This window comes from Rutidosis leptorrhynchoides, chromosome 10 (genome assembly GCF_046630445.1).
Source record: "Rutidosis leptorrhynchoides isolate AG116_Rl617_1_P2 chromosome 10, CSIRO_AGI_Rlap_v1, whole genome shotgun sequence".
NCBI lineage: Eukaryota > Viridiplantae > Streptophyta > Magnoliopsida > Asterales > Asteraceae > Rutidosis > Rutidosis leptorrhynchoides.
The window spans coordinates 325,691,311-325,708,514 of NC_092342.1; the positions used below are offsets into that span (position 1 = coordinate 325,691,311).

A 17,204-nucleotide genomic window follows, 5' to 3' on the forward strand; every position below is an offset into this window, starting at 1 on the left:
GGTAAGATCCAACAGTTTTTACTGATCTGAATGTAATATATCTTTTTTTTTTTTTTTATTGTTTTGATTAGCTTTATGAAAGAAGAGTATGATCAAAGTGTTTATGTTATAATTGAAACTGTTGACAACTAATGATCCATGTGACTAGAAAGCAAGATCTTCCATGGCTCATATAAATAATAACTTTGCTTATAAACTTGTGTAAGTAATGTAAAGGAAAAAAAAAAAAAGTGAAGTGGAAGTGAAAGAAGAAAAAAAAAAGGAATTGAAATGAGATCTTTTTAGTTTGAGATATGTAGTATGAAGAAAAACTATGTGAACACACTTCTGTTCTTGACAACACTTCTTCCACAGCACTTCATCGGAGGACAAAATGTGAACATAATCTATGCCATCTATGGCACCCTTATACAAAAAAACTGAAACTATATTAATTATTTATTTAATTATGCAATGAATAAGTCATGAATCTACATGTACAAATGATTATTCAATATTTCCGTCCTGCTTAAAAGCATGAAATGGAGGCCAAAATACTGAGGGAGGGGAGATGTGGCATGAGGACGCGTCATTCTCGATTAGGGGAGCATAAAACTGCATTAACCGAATCGTAACCATATTAATCGATAAAATCACACTGAATTAACCGAGCCGAATGGATAACCACGGGTTTGGTTAACACTTTTGAATTAACTGAACTTTTTAGGTCGTTTATCAAAATAATAGGTACCCGCACTGAACTAACTGTACCCGCACCGTTTAGTATTTTATATTTTTTTTATTTATGATCGTTTTATGGAAAATGGTCAAGTTGTTAAAACAGTAGAACTTGTAGATCAATGTTAGCCATTATTTTGACTCTTAGTTTTGAATGGATAAAGAATGAAGTTCGAAGAAATTCTACATTTTAAGAAATATACGTAAACTTGTGCGTTGTCTAGTAATTAATGGTGTTCCGGATTAATTTGAAGTGTAAAAACGACATTGATCTACTTTTATTTTCAATTAGAAATATGAGACAATGACTTATTCTTAAAATGTCATTTTCTATAGACACAAACTTATTAAATTACCTTTTTTTTTCAATAAATGGTTAACCAAAAACCATCCCAAGGTCGCCTAGTGGTTGGGCCCCTGACATCCTTGCAAGAGGTCTCAGGTTCGAATCTTGGGGTGGCCAGAGAAGGGTTGGAAACAATGAGAGAGTATTCCTGATGAGCTGCGGACACTAGAGATTACTCGCCCTTCCTGGATAACCCGAACAGGGAAAACTTTACAACTTTTAAATAATTAACCAAATTAACCATTTCATAATTAACCGTTAACCAATCTAACAAATTAATCGAGCCAAATGGTTAAAAAAAATTAACCAAGAAGCTTTATTACACAAAAGTTCTTTGAAGACCTTTTGCTTCTGCTTCCCTACTTACTTTTGCAATCACCTCAACTGCTTTGACCTGCTAACTTAGAGTGAAGATCAATAAAGGGCGGAAAGGAGTTCACACAAGATTACAGAGTGAGAGTTTCACACATTCAAACGTTCCAAGTATGTACTACGAGTGAGTTCTTTTTAAAACCAGATTTTCCCTCAAGGAAGATACACTTTTTTGCCAAAAGCTTTGTTCAAATTTTTCGTTTTGCTAACAAATAATCAAGATGATTTCTACAAAACGCAATTCCAAACAGCCCTAAGGCTACGCTACAGATTGGCTCATTATATAACTTGAGCTCAACTCGTATTCTATGCTCGAGCTCGATAAAAGCACTACTAGAGCTACTCATACTCATCGGCAGCTATAATTCAAGACCTTATTGCTTTTCAAATTCAAAATCAGTACGATAATGAAGAATCATGCATACATTCATCTAACCATGCATGCACTCCTTGTACCTAATCCCAACGTAACTACCGCAAAATCATATAAATTTATAGCAATTTGTTTATTGTTGAGCATTATCGAATATCCGGTAGCTGAAAATCAAACGAACTATAATCAAATTTAGTGTGATTGTTGTTATCTCTCTTATCTATAATAAGAAAATCATTATGCCATCATTAGTTTATACATGTCAAAATCTGAACCCTTGAATGTGTTTCCTTACTTTGATCTTAGCCATTTAAATTCATAATCACGTCATTTAGCATTCTAAGCGACGGTTAAGAAAATTAATTACCCTTTTACCCTAATTATCCTTTAGCCGTAAATATTTGAGATAACTACCCACGTCAGTTTCTTGGAATTTTACCCCCTGAAATACTTATCTACGCAACACGTTTCGTTCCTCCATTCAACTATTCATCTTCAATAAAAGTACCCAAATCAATCCATTGTATCAGAATCATCATATCATAATATGAAAAATCCTCTATCTGGTAGGATGATGATCGACGATCAATCAACCACCAGTTGCGATGAATCGTACTGTAAACCTTAGAAACAGTTCGCTCATGATTTCATGTCAAATCAATGGACTCAATACACCACTTCATCCGATATTATGTTAGTGTTTCATCACATTCTTTTATTTTGTTTCTCAAATTCAACGTTACTTGCCTTCCTCCATTTGATTCCAGGTTTTACAGGTACGTTGCTGATTGCTCAATTCGCTAATCTTTTGATTTTATTTTGCTTTATCTATTGTTGGATGGGGTTGGATGTTGATTTGATTTTGCTGCTTCATCTCGCATGTTTTTTTTTTTTTTTTTTTTTTTTTTTTTTTTTTTTTTCAGATTGTAATTTTGCTTCAACGCCATGATGAGAAAAGTAAAAATTAATACGGAATATATAATGTATAATTAAATTTATATAATACCGTGTGATCTATTAGGGAATAAAAAATCGGATTAGCTAAGGAATCGATGATTTATTATTTAAACGACGCTCATTAAATTCGTGCGATATAAACGAATTCTTGCCGGTCAGTTTAAGTTAATCTTCAATCACATAAAAATCTTGGTTTGAATGGTCTAATTGCTGATAATTAATGTATACACATTTAGTATTTTGTTATCTATTCGTCTTATTTCTGATTTATTAAGATGATGTTGATATTAAGGGGAATGGTCATTTTAATTAGTGGAGTGGTGATGTTCATATTCATTGCCATGTTCATTTTAATTAAACGAATTAGGGGACTTGTGCGAGATATGCCGTTATAAAATTAACAACTTTCATTTGATATTTTGGTTTTTAGGTTGGGTTTGATTATTCTGCATCTTAATGATTGTGAATTCAAATGTTTTTACTTACGCAAGGAGGAAATGGAATTAAGAGAGTTGTGTACTTTTAGTGGAAACAATCAAGAGTACGCGTCTCTTTCTGTTTTCCTAATCTCTAATCTCTGTTATGAATGCTATTCAATTTTTTGCTTTTGTGGTCTAAAAATAGGTTAGGACGTATAAGGGTGAAAAAAAAAAAAGAGTTTTGGCAACTCTTAAAGTATGGACAACTGTTTTTGAACAGCTTTCTAAGGGTACTTTTAGTGGAAACCATCAAGAGCACAAACCTCATTCTGTTTTTCTAATATCTTATTTATTTTATGTATACTATGTAATTAACAGGTTAGAATATTAAAGGGTGAAGAAAACAAGAGTTTTTGCAACTCTTGACGTCTTGGGAACTGTTTTGTAACAGCTTTCTAATGTGGTTTCCCATGATGAAGCAGAAGGCTTGATTCCTGAAGAGGTTCTATACTTAGGAGTTTATCTATTATATTTCGTTTTCAATTCTTTTAATCATAATATAAACAGTCTGATTAGCCAACACTTGGTCAACGCATATTGGGTGGTAACTACCAACTGTTGCTCCAGTTTGACCTTAAGTATAACCTTAAATATAACCCAATGTGACATGTTTAGCGTATTGTCACTAGAAATGCAGTCATGTAACAAAAAAATGACAATCAGCAGGTACAGTTGGTTGGTGTAATGGACTAATGTATCCAACCATATACTTTTAAACGTGTTAGGTTGGGCCAACTTACAAACACCCTTTTTTTTTTTTTTTTTTTTTTTTGTATGATTATGTTAAGTTTATTTAATTGTATTATAGATAGATAAGCACTTTGGTGCTTCTTCCATTTATAGCCTATTCTGTGTTAGAAATGTTTGGAAGTTTGGCCATTTGACCTATTAGTGGTAGACTATAACCAAAATTGACCTGCTTAGCTGACAACGGGTTGAAATCACCATCCTAGACCACATGTTGTATGTGTGTAACTTCAGCATCCATCTCTAAACAAGTGCCATTTATTTATTAAATTCTTTTGCAGAATTTACCTCTAGAGCCTACTAATTTTGCGGATTTTGTTCTGGTAATTAATTCTAGCGTGTCTCTATTTATAAGTTATAAAGGCAATGTTAACATATTCAAGGTAATAATAGCTTGTATGGTATCGTTTTAGGTCTCCTGAATGTTTCGAACTAGGTTGGCCGTGAACCAAGACCATGACTTCTTTTATGTTCCCAATGATTTTACTAAAAGCAAAAGTACTGTTCGGGTAAAACTAAAACCGAAAAGAAGATTGAAAAGAATGATGATGAAGTATAGGTAATTAGTACCCAACCCGCCCATCTCGCCACCTCTACTCAAATTTAAAACCACAAATATTTGATTGTTAGACCTTTCATGTTTGATTTTCAGATGCATCATTTCACATCATCTCTTTAATATAATAACAAAACTTTTATGGTGTCATCATGTATGAAAAAAATCTACATGGCAAAATTTCACACCATTAGATGCATTTTCATTGAGTAGGTACCAACTGTTCAGGTTGACCTTTCGCCAGCAACTGAGGACAGAGAGATTTCACCCAAGAATCACAACTCCAATCGTAGAGCGAAAGTCCACCTGAAGCCATTGACTTGGAACGTTCAGCCTCGTCTTCAAAGGCGTTCAAATGTCTAGCGTCTTGGAATATACAAAAGATGGAGGACATATGAGAAGTATCGATCGTGGATCAACATTTTTATGGTGTTTTAGGATTTCAATCGCTTATGGTTGTCTCTTTGTTGTTTAGCAATGGCTTTTCTTACATACATACATTACCTTATGACCTATTATCAAACAATTACAACTTTTGGATGAAATAATTAACAACCTAACAACAAAACAATGGCAAATTATTCATATTTTACATACTTGAGGTATATTTATATTCACGTGTTTGTTTTGTATCACTCTAATAAACACATATGTTTCATTTATGTTTGTATGTTGATTCACATTAATGTATTAAGAAGAGTATTTTGTAAGCCTGGCAAACGGGTCGGGTTGGGTCGAGACCCAAATGGGTTTGGGTCGAAACGGCTCAGAATTTAAATGGGTCAAACGGGTTGGGTCGGGACCCGGGTTGGGTTGGGTCTGAGTGGGTCGAGACCCAACGGGTCGGGTCGGGTCGAGAACCATTTTATTCAATAAAAGTTTAGTTTTACATTTTTATTTTTATCATTTTTTTATTTTTATTATGTTATTATTTTTTATTATATTTTGAAAAATTACACCGTGCGACTAAAATTCAAAATTTTACAGCTCGACCCGTTGGACCCATATACAAGACCCGTTGGACCCGTCTCTATTTGTTAGATTTGGTGGATTTGAACCCGATCGACCCATTTCTTATTTTTTTGTCTAAGACCCAATATGTTTTAAAAAAACTCATTGGATCAATTTTTAGGGATGTGAATCTCAAAAACTAAAAACTTTACAACTCGACCTGTTTGACCCATATACAAGACCCATTAGACCCAAATTCAACACTTTGGGTTTGGTTTGCCAGGTATAGTATTTTGTTAAACAATCATCTATGTATAATCCCCGCCAAGTGGCGGGTTATAAACGGGTATAGATTTAAAACAAATGAACTTATCAACGGGTCATCAGCTTAACAAATGTGTCCTCCAATCATGAGATTATGAGTTTAAATCAAGAGTGAACAATATGAAAAATGGAAATGAAAATTGCGTATTATATATCAAGCCGACCACATGAGATATTACAAAAGGAAGGTGGTATACTGGTATGCTTGCTTGTATGCGTTCATAATAAAACAGAACTTAGATACACTTTCAACGTTAAACAACAACCAAACAAAATCAGCTTAATCACTCAACATTATGAATTATAACACCATATATCCAGCTATGCTGATTCTCTTTCTCGTTTCATCTCAGCCAATTAAGCAAAGGTTACATCATGTACGAGCCACACAAAGATGAAAGATTTTGTCAATTATCCGGAAACATAAATCTTTTTTGGCGATTATTCGTCATCCGATCCTTTGGAGATGATGTCTTTACAACGCCCGCTTGCCTCAAAAGCTCTGTCATCAGATTTATAGGTATGAGACTCAAAAGATGCAACCAATCAGCAGAAAAATGGGGACATAACAACATTTTTATAACACTTGATCTCATTTTAGCCAACTAAAAAGTTGTACTTGTGTTATATGGAAGATTAGGAAGCAAAAATGTTGTATTTATTACAATGCACATAAAATTAAAATGTTCTGTTTATAATGCACACAAATATAGGATATCTTATTAATTATTAATGGTCATAATGTTATCAGAAAAACCATATATGCTTTTATTATCATTTTCTATTTTTATTTTACATTTTCTAAAAGTAAGAAAATAAAAACTTGCCTCGTTTTCTTTCAAGTTCTTCAGCAAGTTCTTCTTTCCATCTCCGTTGCCTTTCGGAGAAACTTGCACTACAAATAAAACATATATTATCTAATTTCATACTCAAGAACAAATTGGAATAATAAGTTGAATTAGAGTTTATACACAAACCTTGGACTAATGGTGTCTCTATCAACAACGTTTTCTTTCTGAGGCGACAGACAAGTAATATGCGATCCACGTCTCGAATTATTAACAGGGCTGCCGATATCGGAAACATCAACAGCTGAAGATAGCCTCTTTTTTAAAAATCTATTAGGTGACTTGCTTTTAGGAGGTAAGTTGAGGTTGTTCGATGAATTTTCTTTGTTTTCGTTCCAAACGGGCGAAATTGCTGCATTCAAGGAGTTGTAAAATTCCTCATAAAGAGGAGTTTGCATCTTTTTTAGTTCTAAAGCCTGTATAACAACAACACGGGCAAGGTTATATTTGGATTTTGCCTTACAAAAAAGCATATAACTTTGAATTATTATATATTATAACAAAATGATGCAAAAGGTTTTACTTTCATAAATAGACTATGAATCAGTTTCAACCCTTTGAATCCATTCATATGGGTCAAAATTTAGAGGGAAAAAAAAACCAAAAAAGGAAAAAACTGCACCTTTTCATCAAGAAAAGCTCTTATCTTTATTTCAGTTAATTCTTCATCCTCCTCAACTCCCGAAACCCCGTTTGGAAAGGTGAAGCCATTATCTGCATTGCCAAACGCTCCCGCACACTCGGAAGCCATCTCAGAAACTTGATCGGGAAATAATTTAGTCTCACTCTTCACTACTTCTGGGCTTGCATCAAACTGGCAGGTCCAGTCATCATCAGGTTCCATCATAGGATTAAAACTCTGTTCCCGAATATAAACTCGGTTAGCATTCAAATAGTAAACCATATCCAAAATAATGATATGTGTACATTTATTACCTTATTAGGTGCATCAGAAAGTAAAGATGAATCAACATTCATAGATGAGTCAGCCATGAGATCATTGTCATCCATTTGACACATGTCGTCATCGTATCGGCTTGATCCCCACATGGGCCCACCAGAATATTTCTCAGGGTATATAGTCGAACACCTCACACTGTTTGTACCATGTGTTATCATCTCCCGGTTAATGCTGCATTACAGATCACAATTACATTCAGTATTGCACAAACTAAAGGTGGTTAAATGGGCGGATCAACTGGTTTCAGTAATGGGTTGCAGTCTTTTTGGATTGGATCCGGTTGATCCGAAACACCAAGTGCTTCGATTTTGATTTTTACAAATAACTAGTGTGTTGAAGATGAACTACAGAGTTATATCAATTTTATAATAGCTCAAACCTTTTTAATTAGATAATTATGTAATGATGTTTTTAAAATTATAAAGCAAATTATGTTCATTTCTAGCAATTTTCTTATATTAATTCATTTTACCCATCAAAGATTGTTGGTCCAAACTGCCACCTATAACAAAACCTGATATAACATAGTAAGCAACAATATGATGAAACGAGAAATCTTACAGATTACTAGGTTCCTTTCTAGACGTTGGTATTTGATTGACAGGAGTGTTCTGGTATCACAAAAGTATAAATATTTGTAGAAGACTGAATAAATAATATAATGTGTTTAATTATTATAATAAATAGAATTTAAAAGTAAAAAGTTTCATTCAAATACTGACCACAACAGATGCACGAAAGATGGAATGAGTCTCCTTATACTCCCCGATTACAAATGGATGCTGCAGAAGATCAGCAAACTTAAGAAAACAAACTTACAGTTGACTAAAAAGTCAAAAGGGAATGATAAATGCTAACAGTTTTTATATTAACAAGTTGTTCATTTAAACTAAAATAAGTCAGGCAAATACTATATAATCAAATCCTGCGATGGAATTACCTGCAGCAACTCGGATGCATCAGGCCTGAAATCCGGTTCCCTGCACCAAATTTTCATTTAAGGGTTAGAAATAAAATGAAGTTAAGATAAACATAAGATATTATAAACTTGTTGCAAACAGGATATATTTGTTAGACAAAAAATTAGAATGAAGAGTTGCATAAGAAGACATGTGTGTCTTGTGCAGACAAAAATAATAGAGCCAAAAAAATTCTTACTTTTGAAGGCATTTTAACAGGAAATCCTTTGCCTCAGTAGATAGATGATCTGGTATAGGCGGATGAGCTTTTGTTGTCCCGATATGAAAAAGAGCAGCAACCTGAAAAAAACAGGGGATGATTAAGTACAAAAAACAGTAACCAGTCAAATATATCACAGCTGAATCTGAAATGGGTTGCAGTCAGAGTTAGAGGTGGTAACATGGGTGATGTTGGTAACACGTCGAATGCTCAGGTCAAAATGAATAACTTCTAATAAAGTTCAAATTGGTTAAGTATCCCAATACGCTTATTGTCCAAACGTTTTGGCTATTCTATAAACTATTAACTTGTCAAATCTGATTGCAAAGATAAGTGGAGTAACTTTTTGGTAAAAGTCAATTCTCAAATAAAATTAGTTTGAAGTTTTATGTCTTAAATACATACCATGAGCATCCTTTAAGCTGTTTGATTTGTTCTACATGGTTCCTATACACTAATCTCTTTTACCCGCTAGAAGATGATACCATCAATTGACTTATTCAGAGGTAAATGGGTTAATTTAGCCATCTCTAATCATGACCCATTGATTGATACATACCTCCTGATATTGTTGGCTCCATGGAGGCTTTCCAGTTGCCATCTCGATAACAGTACATCCAACACTCCAAATATCAGCAGAACTACAGAAACAAATAATTAAACAACTCGTTTATATTTCTTTTATGAGCATAAAAAAGCATTAAAATTGACAGTGTTGAAAATGCTTGAGGAAAAAGTTGTCAGAGGAACATGAGTTATAATATAAACAAATATATCAGCAGAGCTAAAGTAAAAAATACGAGTACTAAGCAACTCATTTATGGTTTTTTTAAGAACATAAATTGCATTAAATGGCTTAGTGTTGAGAACATGAGCTAAAACAGAAACAAATTAGCTATAGAAACAAATACGAAACAACTTATTCATGGTTCTTATATGAACAAAAAATACATTAACATGACATAGTGTTAAAAATTCTCTGAGTAAAATATATTGGATTAACATGAGCAATATAGAAATGACATTTACATGAAAGTGACCAATTGAGAAAGCTACTCTAATACGTAAGAAACATCGAAATAGTATAAAAATAGTATGAGAATGCAAAAGGATCAAAGTATAAAAAAGTGATAAACTACTAGCATGAGTTATATTATTTCACTTACAAGCTATGGCCCGTTTGTAAAATAACTTCGGGAGCCATCCAATACGGGGTACCCTTCATTGATTTGGCACCAGTCATCGTAGCCTAAACAAATTTATTCATACAAGAACACGGTAATCAAGATAACGACTAAGTGTGTGTGTGTGTGTGTGTGTGTATAATAAAGAAAAGAACATGCATACCAGCTCCACGACTTTCTTGGAGGCGCCAAAATCTGCAAGTCTAATTTGTCCTTTATTATCAACAAGGATATTTGCACCCTGCAAGATATTTGTAACATAAGAGTATGTACATGAACTAACAAACAGGCAGTCACATTTTGCACTATATTCACATGTGTATATATACAAGATTATACCTTTATATCTCTGTGCATAATACCATTTTTGTGGAGATACTCCAACCCCAATAATATTTGCTTCGTATACATTCTTAACACCTGTTCCATGTTCCAAATATGAGAATTTTAAAAGAAATCTTCCAAAATTTATAAAGGAATCTTCCAATATGTTAAGATTACCTGTTTGCTAAACAATCTTATGCAAACTTTCTTATAAAATAACGACCATCAATTTATATTCAAAGGTACGCTACTTACAGATTCAGGGAAGGAACCAAATTTCCCAAGGAGTGATGATATAGACCCGCCACTAACAAATTCCAGGAAGATATTCAATGAGTCTTCCTCTCTAGCAGTTCCTACGTACCTCTTTGTATCCAAATTCACCAATAACAAATAAACAAAAAATGGATCAGCTTATGAGGCTATAATATTATATTGCCATTCACCAAAATAAAAATGATGAAAATTAGATGATGCTTACCACAATGTTCGGATGCGAAAGATTCTTTAGTAGATTCACCTCTTCCTCAAGCTCTCGGATGTGAGCCTAGCATGAGTCAAATGTTAATAGAACTCCTTTAAAATTCCTTGGTAGGCGGGGTAGAAATACCAGTTTATCTTGATCAATGTATTTACTCACTAAACTCGTATTGTTAATTACTTATTATTTATTTATTTGTAGGTTAATGTTCTGCTTTTTAGGAGCTTGTACATACCAAATCAAGTGCTTTCTTTTTCTTACAAAGAATTTTATCATGCCTTAAGTGTTAATAATTTGCACCATACATACACAGAATGTAGCTTGTCCCTACGAAATTCGGTCAGAAACTTTTATTTGTCCTTGTCAAATGCTAATGGCATTAGTTACATCCAGGGCTACTAATCCACAACTGAGCTATTATCCGATTACCAGCCCTAAACTGATCTACTAACCACTTAAATTATATAATGTAGCACACTTTGAACTTGTAATAGTAATAGAATATATACACAAATTTATATTTATATATACACACACCTGTGTTTTATCCTTGGAAGCAACATTCACCACAACAGAAACCTGCACATGAAAACGCCTAAATCAATAACTATTGCGAATTGCAAGTAACATATATATATATATATATATATATATATATATATATATATATATATATAATAAGTCATAAGTCAATTACACAGTAATAAAGACCTGCTTAACAGCAAGTAGCTCGCCTGAATCCAAATTCATCCCCATATAAACCCTACCAAACGCTCCGCAACCGATTAATTCACCTTTCCGCCACCGGATCCGCGATCCACCATCTTCATTATTCTTCTTCTTCTTCCCTGCCAGTCTACTTTTATCAATCGGTGACGGTGGAGGAGGTAATGCTTGAATCGAAGACATATTAAATAGTCCGATTTTCGATTTACGGATACTGGAGCCGATCTTTTCGACAAATCCACCGAACGAGCCATCGACTCCGTCGTCATTTACGCCGTCGGCAACGGCTGAGGGTTTGAATACCAACGATCGACGAACAGAACCGAGGAAATCTTGCATCGTAGGATGTGAATTTGAAGTGTGATGAAGTTTGTGGTTGATTAAATGATGAATTTGAGCATGAATTTGTTGTTTATGGAATGGAATTGAGCAGTGAGAGAGAAAGGGGGAAGATGAGAGTGAACCGTTGGAGAAAAAGTGTATTCAAAAATGCAAAAATAAAGAAATGCAAAAAAAGGAAGTTTACGTTAGTGCCTTTTTATTTAGGTAATGATGAAGCATATTCCTTGGTTAACCCTAAAGTCAATTGTAACTTATTTAGGTGATAATGATGATAGGCAGTAACGGTGATTTTACAATTATAAAAAAATAAATAAAAATATTATAAAATTTAATAAATAATAAGTAACTTATTTTATTTCTTATTCATTATTAGATTAGATGCACATTAACAACCCTAAAACAGTCCTTTGTAGCTATTGTTACTGGCTAATAATTATTTATTAGGTTTAGAATTAGAATTAGAATTAGAATAAGAATTTAGACGTACTGGGTTAGTTACCTAAGCTTCGAGCTTTACCCAACCAACTTAATATGTATAATATTATAATTAGGACAATGTTAAATGTAAGCATACTAAATTTAAGTTTGAAAACTTCGATTAATTAATTACAAAATATAAATATGCTTTTTATTAATATTGACATTTCCTACATAACTTTGATATTATGTTATTCATGACATGGTTGACTTATATAATTAAATTATTTTTGGTATGCTTAAACGTAGCCCTAAATGATACGCTTAGCATTTTCTATATAATTATAATTTATAATTAAAACTATAATAATAATAATTAAAGTTAAAATTATGATTGTTAAGATTAAGATAGAAAATTACCGTTTTGTGCACGGTCTAATGTGTTTTATTCATTACTATATGAACTTTATCTTACTTTCTTAAATTAAAATATCAGATAATAAACATAGTATGATATTTGGTATTTACATTAAAAAAAAATGGTGATGTGCAAATTATCAAAAGTTATTCATACATTATTAATTATGTTTTAAAGTGTTATACAATACAAAATATAATATATAATTTTTCTGAGTAAAATAATGATAACATTAAAACTAAGTCTTTTCATCAATAAATGAAAAAGACGAGTATAGATACAAAATACAAGGCTCGAAAGTATTAAACGAACCCTAACCACTAAACAATGATCAAAAACTAATTAAAACTGAGCCTTGAACAAATCGGATTACAAAAACAATCACGAAACATAACCAACTACAAGACCCAATTTAAAAACCAAATCAACTAACTAACGACATATAGCTTGAAAACATCAAACAACAAACCGATATTTATATAAGGTATGATTAACTTTGAAAGTGTATAAGCCACCACACTTAAAATAAACTACAATTATTTTGTTTACTCATACTCATTACTTTAACTATTCAAAAAGAGACTTCACCACTACTGAAAATATTTTTATTAGATTTTGGTAGAAAAAACTTTTATTAGATATATATTCTTATTCTTGTATATATTTGTAGTAAAAGTAAATTGCATAGATTACTAGCACGAGTATATATAGTTTTTTGGTAAAATGACTTCAAAAATCTTTAAATTTGATATATAATTTTATTTTATTTTTATGTATTGTTAACTGTTATTTTATTTTACTCCGTATTAAATTTGTGTCTAACTCATGTGATAGTGGCTTGACTCTCTTAGCGAGAGGTCAGAAGTTTGACTCCCGTGGAGTGCAACATTTCACACAATGTTGCCACTTTACCCTTATATTTCACCCAAGGGTGTATTTCGCACATCGCGTTGCGGGGTCAGTGAGGAGATGATTTTTACCGCCCATGACCTTAGATTGAGCCGGATTTCTTCCTGGGTCAGCAGTTAGGATCGGGTTATACAACTGCGGGAGATGAACATGTGGGTGATTAAGTCACTTGGGTGATCATGTAATTGCATAGATTATTAGTGTAACATGTATGAGTGAGAGATCAATTGTTTGTAGTTTGTACTATGATTAAATTTTTATGAGCATACCCTCCGATAATTGTTTTTGAATTAAAAGGTTATTTATTTCATATTTTTAACTTTTATTTCATTCCGTAACACTCATAAACTATTAAAAATGCATTTTTTCCAATTTTTTTCTTCTTTTCATTTCATCAGATAATTAAGAATTTGTTATAATATATAAATATATATATATATATATAAATATATATATAAATGGATAGTCAATTATTGATACACAAAAGTAATATTATTGTATTACCTAAACTTGTGATATTTTTGCTATAAATAGCCATGAATGCAAGCATTAAACTTACACCATTTTCTCACACTTACAAAGTGTTTCTTTCTTTCTCTCCATTATCATCTTTGTTCTTACACTTCATTATTAGCATTCTTAATCAAGAATCAAACCACTAAAGGTAGTTATAAGCCTACTGAATTATAACATCAAGAATCAAACCACTAAAGGCAGTTATAAGCCTACTGAATTATAACACGTTATCAGCACGATAATCTTAATACTAATTATGGTTGGCTCTGCCACCTAAATGATATATGGTCGGTTATACCACCTGAATAATATATGGTCGACACTGTCGCCTAATTATCATTTATGTTACTAACATTTATATTTCTATTATCTAACATTTATATGGTAGACAATGTCGCCTAATTATCATTTATGTTACTAACATTTATATTTCTATTATCTAACATTTATATGGTCGACACTGTCACCTAATTATCATTTATGTTATATAACATTTATTTATGATTGCTTACATATGGTCGACACTGTCGCTTACTTATCATTTATGTTATATTAAATTTATGTTTAATGTTTATATACTTATGAATATAAATTGACTCTAATTTATCATGTTGTTTGTTTTAATTTTTGATAATAGAAAATGTCGAATCTGGAAAAGCTTAAATTTACTCCTTTAGAATCAACGGAAAACAACTACATGCCATGGGTTATAAAAGTAAAAATGCATCTTAAATCAATGGTCATTCTTGAAACCATAAATGAAAATAACACTTGTTCTGAAAAAGAACAAGCAACGGCATGTTGCTTTATTCATCAACATATTGATGAATGCTTACAAAATAATTATGTGACTGTAGAAGATCCCCATGTTTTATGGGAAGGTCTCAAAAGCAGATTCAATAATCAAAGAAAAATTTTACTTCCAGCTGTTATGGATCAATGGAGAACATTAAGGTTCCAAGACTTTAAGAAAGTAAATGAATACAGCTCAGCTCTGTATAATACAGTCTCACAACTTAAATTCTGTGGACATGAAATAAGTGATGCAGACATGTTGGAGAAAACTTTCTCCACAATGAATGCTGCCAACATCACAGTGCAAAGAAATTTGAGAATGCTAAAGTTCAACACATATCCTGAACTTAATTCATATCTCTTGGTTGCAGAGCAAAATGATGAGCTATTAATGAAAAATTAGCAATCCCGTCCTACTGGTACACTTGCAATCCCTGAAGCAAATACTGCAAATAATTATAAACAGGGACAAGGACGTGGGCAAGGTCGTGGTTATAATAACCATCGCCATCATCATGCCAAAAGCCATAACTATGGTAGAAACCATCCTTATGGTAATGGGAATGGGCGTGGACGTGGCCGTGGTCGTGGCCGTGGTGGTCAAAGAAATAATAATCCACGAAAATATAAATATCAACCACAAAACAAGCCCACTAAACAAGATGTTGAAGAAAATTCTTCTACAAATTCTGAAGAATCTTGTTACAGATGTGGTAGAATGGGCCACTGGGCTAATACTTGCCGAACATCTAAACATCTTGTTAAGATGTATCAGGATTCGCTGAAAGGTAAAGAAAATGAAGTAAATTTTGTGGATAATATTGATCCAACAGTCACTGAGCAACCATCTGATTTATATGAAGATTTCTTGAATTAAATTAATATGTTTCTTTTATAAATAAAACGATTTAACCTTTGTCATCATGTTTTCTCAAATATTTCAGTTCTATATGTTTTATCAAATGTTCCAGTTCTATGTTTGATGTTTCAATTCTATGTATGTCAAATGTTTCAGTTTTATCTATTTGTGTGTAATAAACATTTTGTGTAACATTTATATACTTACTGTTTGTTTCTTATATATGAAGTTTAATATTAATTCTGTTGGAACACAACATCAATCAAGTAGTGGAGATCTCTGTATAGCAGATAGTGGTACTACACACACTATACTTAAATCTGAAAAATATTTCATTGATTTGAAACCAACGGAAGAAACTATACATACAATATCAGGTGCTGCTAACTTGATAGAAGGGATAGGAAAGGCAAAATTCATATTACCAAACGGTACAACATTTTTAATTAATAATGCCTTATTCTCTCCTAAGTCAAGCAGAAATTTATTGAGTTTTTCTGACATATACCTTAATGGATATGATTATCAGTCAGTAACGGCAGAAAATGAGAAATATTTAAGTATCACTAACAAGAATCACGTGATTGAAAAACTGCCAAGACTTAATTCTGGATTACATTATACACACATAAATGTACCAGAAGCACATATGGTGATTAAAGAAAAGTATATTGATTCTGGTGTATTTAATTTATGGCATAACATATTGGGCCATCCAGGATCAACAATGATGAAAAGAATTATTGAATGTACACATGGACATCCACTGAAGGATAGAAAAATCCTTCATGATACAATAGTTCCATGTATATCTTGCTCTCTTGGAAAATTGATAACTAGACCCTCACCACTTAAGGTTGAGAAAGAATCACTAATGTTTCTTGAAAGAATTCAAGGTGATATTTGTGGACCAATTCATCCACCATGTGGACCATTTAGATATTTCATGGTCCTAATAGACGCATCTAGTAGATGGTCTCATGTTTGTCTGTTATCAAGCCGTAATGTGGCATTTGCAAAATTTCTTGCCGAAATTATTAAATTGAGAGCACATTTTCCTGATTACATCATTAAAAATGTGAGACTTGATAATGCTGGTGAGTTTACATCTCAAGCATTTAATGACTATTGCATGTCTATAGGAATTGTTGTTGAACATTCTGTTGCTCATGTGCATACACAAAATGGTTTAGCCGAGTCACTGATTAAACGTTTACAGTTAATCGCTAGACCATTGATAATGAGAACAAAACTCCTTGTATCTATATGGGGTCATGCAATTTTACATGCTGCTGCATTGATTCGCATCAGACCAAGTGCAAGTCATAAATATTCTCCACTACAACTTGCTTTTGGTCAAGAGCCAAATATTTCCCACCTTAGAACATTTGGTTGTGCAGTATATGTTCCAATTGCGCCACCA

At 32.6% G+C, this 17,204-nt stretch overlaps 1 protein-coding gene across 1 annotated transcript; it reads right to left on the bottom strand.

Moving 5' to 3' along the window:
• Window positions 1-6,014: 6,014 nt before the first annotated feature.
• On the bottom strand, window positions 6,015-11,864 carry LOC139872435 (mitogen-activated protein kinase kinase kinase NPK1). The gene is made up of 17 exons (XM_071860308.1): window positions 11,511-11,864; window positions 11,337-11,378; window positions 10,800-10,865; window positions 10,574-10,684; window positions 10,334-10,414; window positions 10,158-10,235; window positions 9,977-10,059; window positions 9,370-9,451; window positions 8,790-8,890; window positions 8,572-8,611; window positions 8,354-8,413; window positions 8,193-8,242; window positions 7,607-7,802; window positions 7,293-7,529; window positions 6,800-7,086; window positions 6,650-6,717; window positions 6,015-6,324 (listed from the first exon to the last, which is right to left on the bottom strand). The coding sequence occupies exons 1-17, from the start codon at window positions 11,862-11,864 to the stop codon at window positions 6,230-6,232; spliced, it is 2,031 nt and encodes a 676-aa protein (XP_071716409.1). The 3' UTR covers window positions 6,015-6,229.
• Window positions 11,865-17,204: the final 5,340 nt, after the last annotated feature.

What these genes read in the sequence shown, in the direction of transcription:
- LOC139872435 (XM_071860308.1), bottom strand. Translation starts at nt 11,864, where the DNA reads ATGCAAGATTTCCTCGGTTCTGTTCGTCGATCGTTGGTATTCAAACCC. An exon ending in AGCTACTTGCTGTTAAGCAG is followed by an intron (nt 11,379 to 11,510) that starts GTCTTTATTACT and finishes TTTCATGTGCAG; the next exon opens with GTTTCTGTTGTGGTGAATGT. An exon ending in TCTTTCGTGCATCTGTTGTG is followed by an intron (nt 8,243 to 8,353) that starts GTCAGTATTTGA and finishes TTGTGATACCAG; the next exon opens with AACACTCCTGTCAATCAAAT.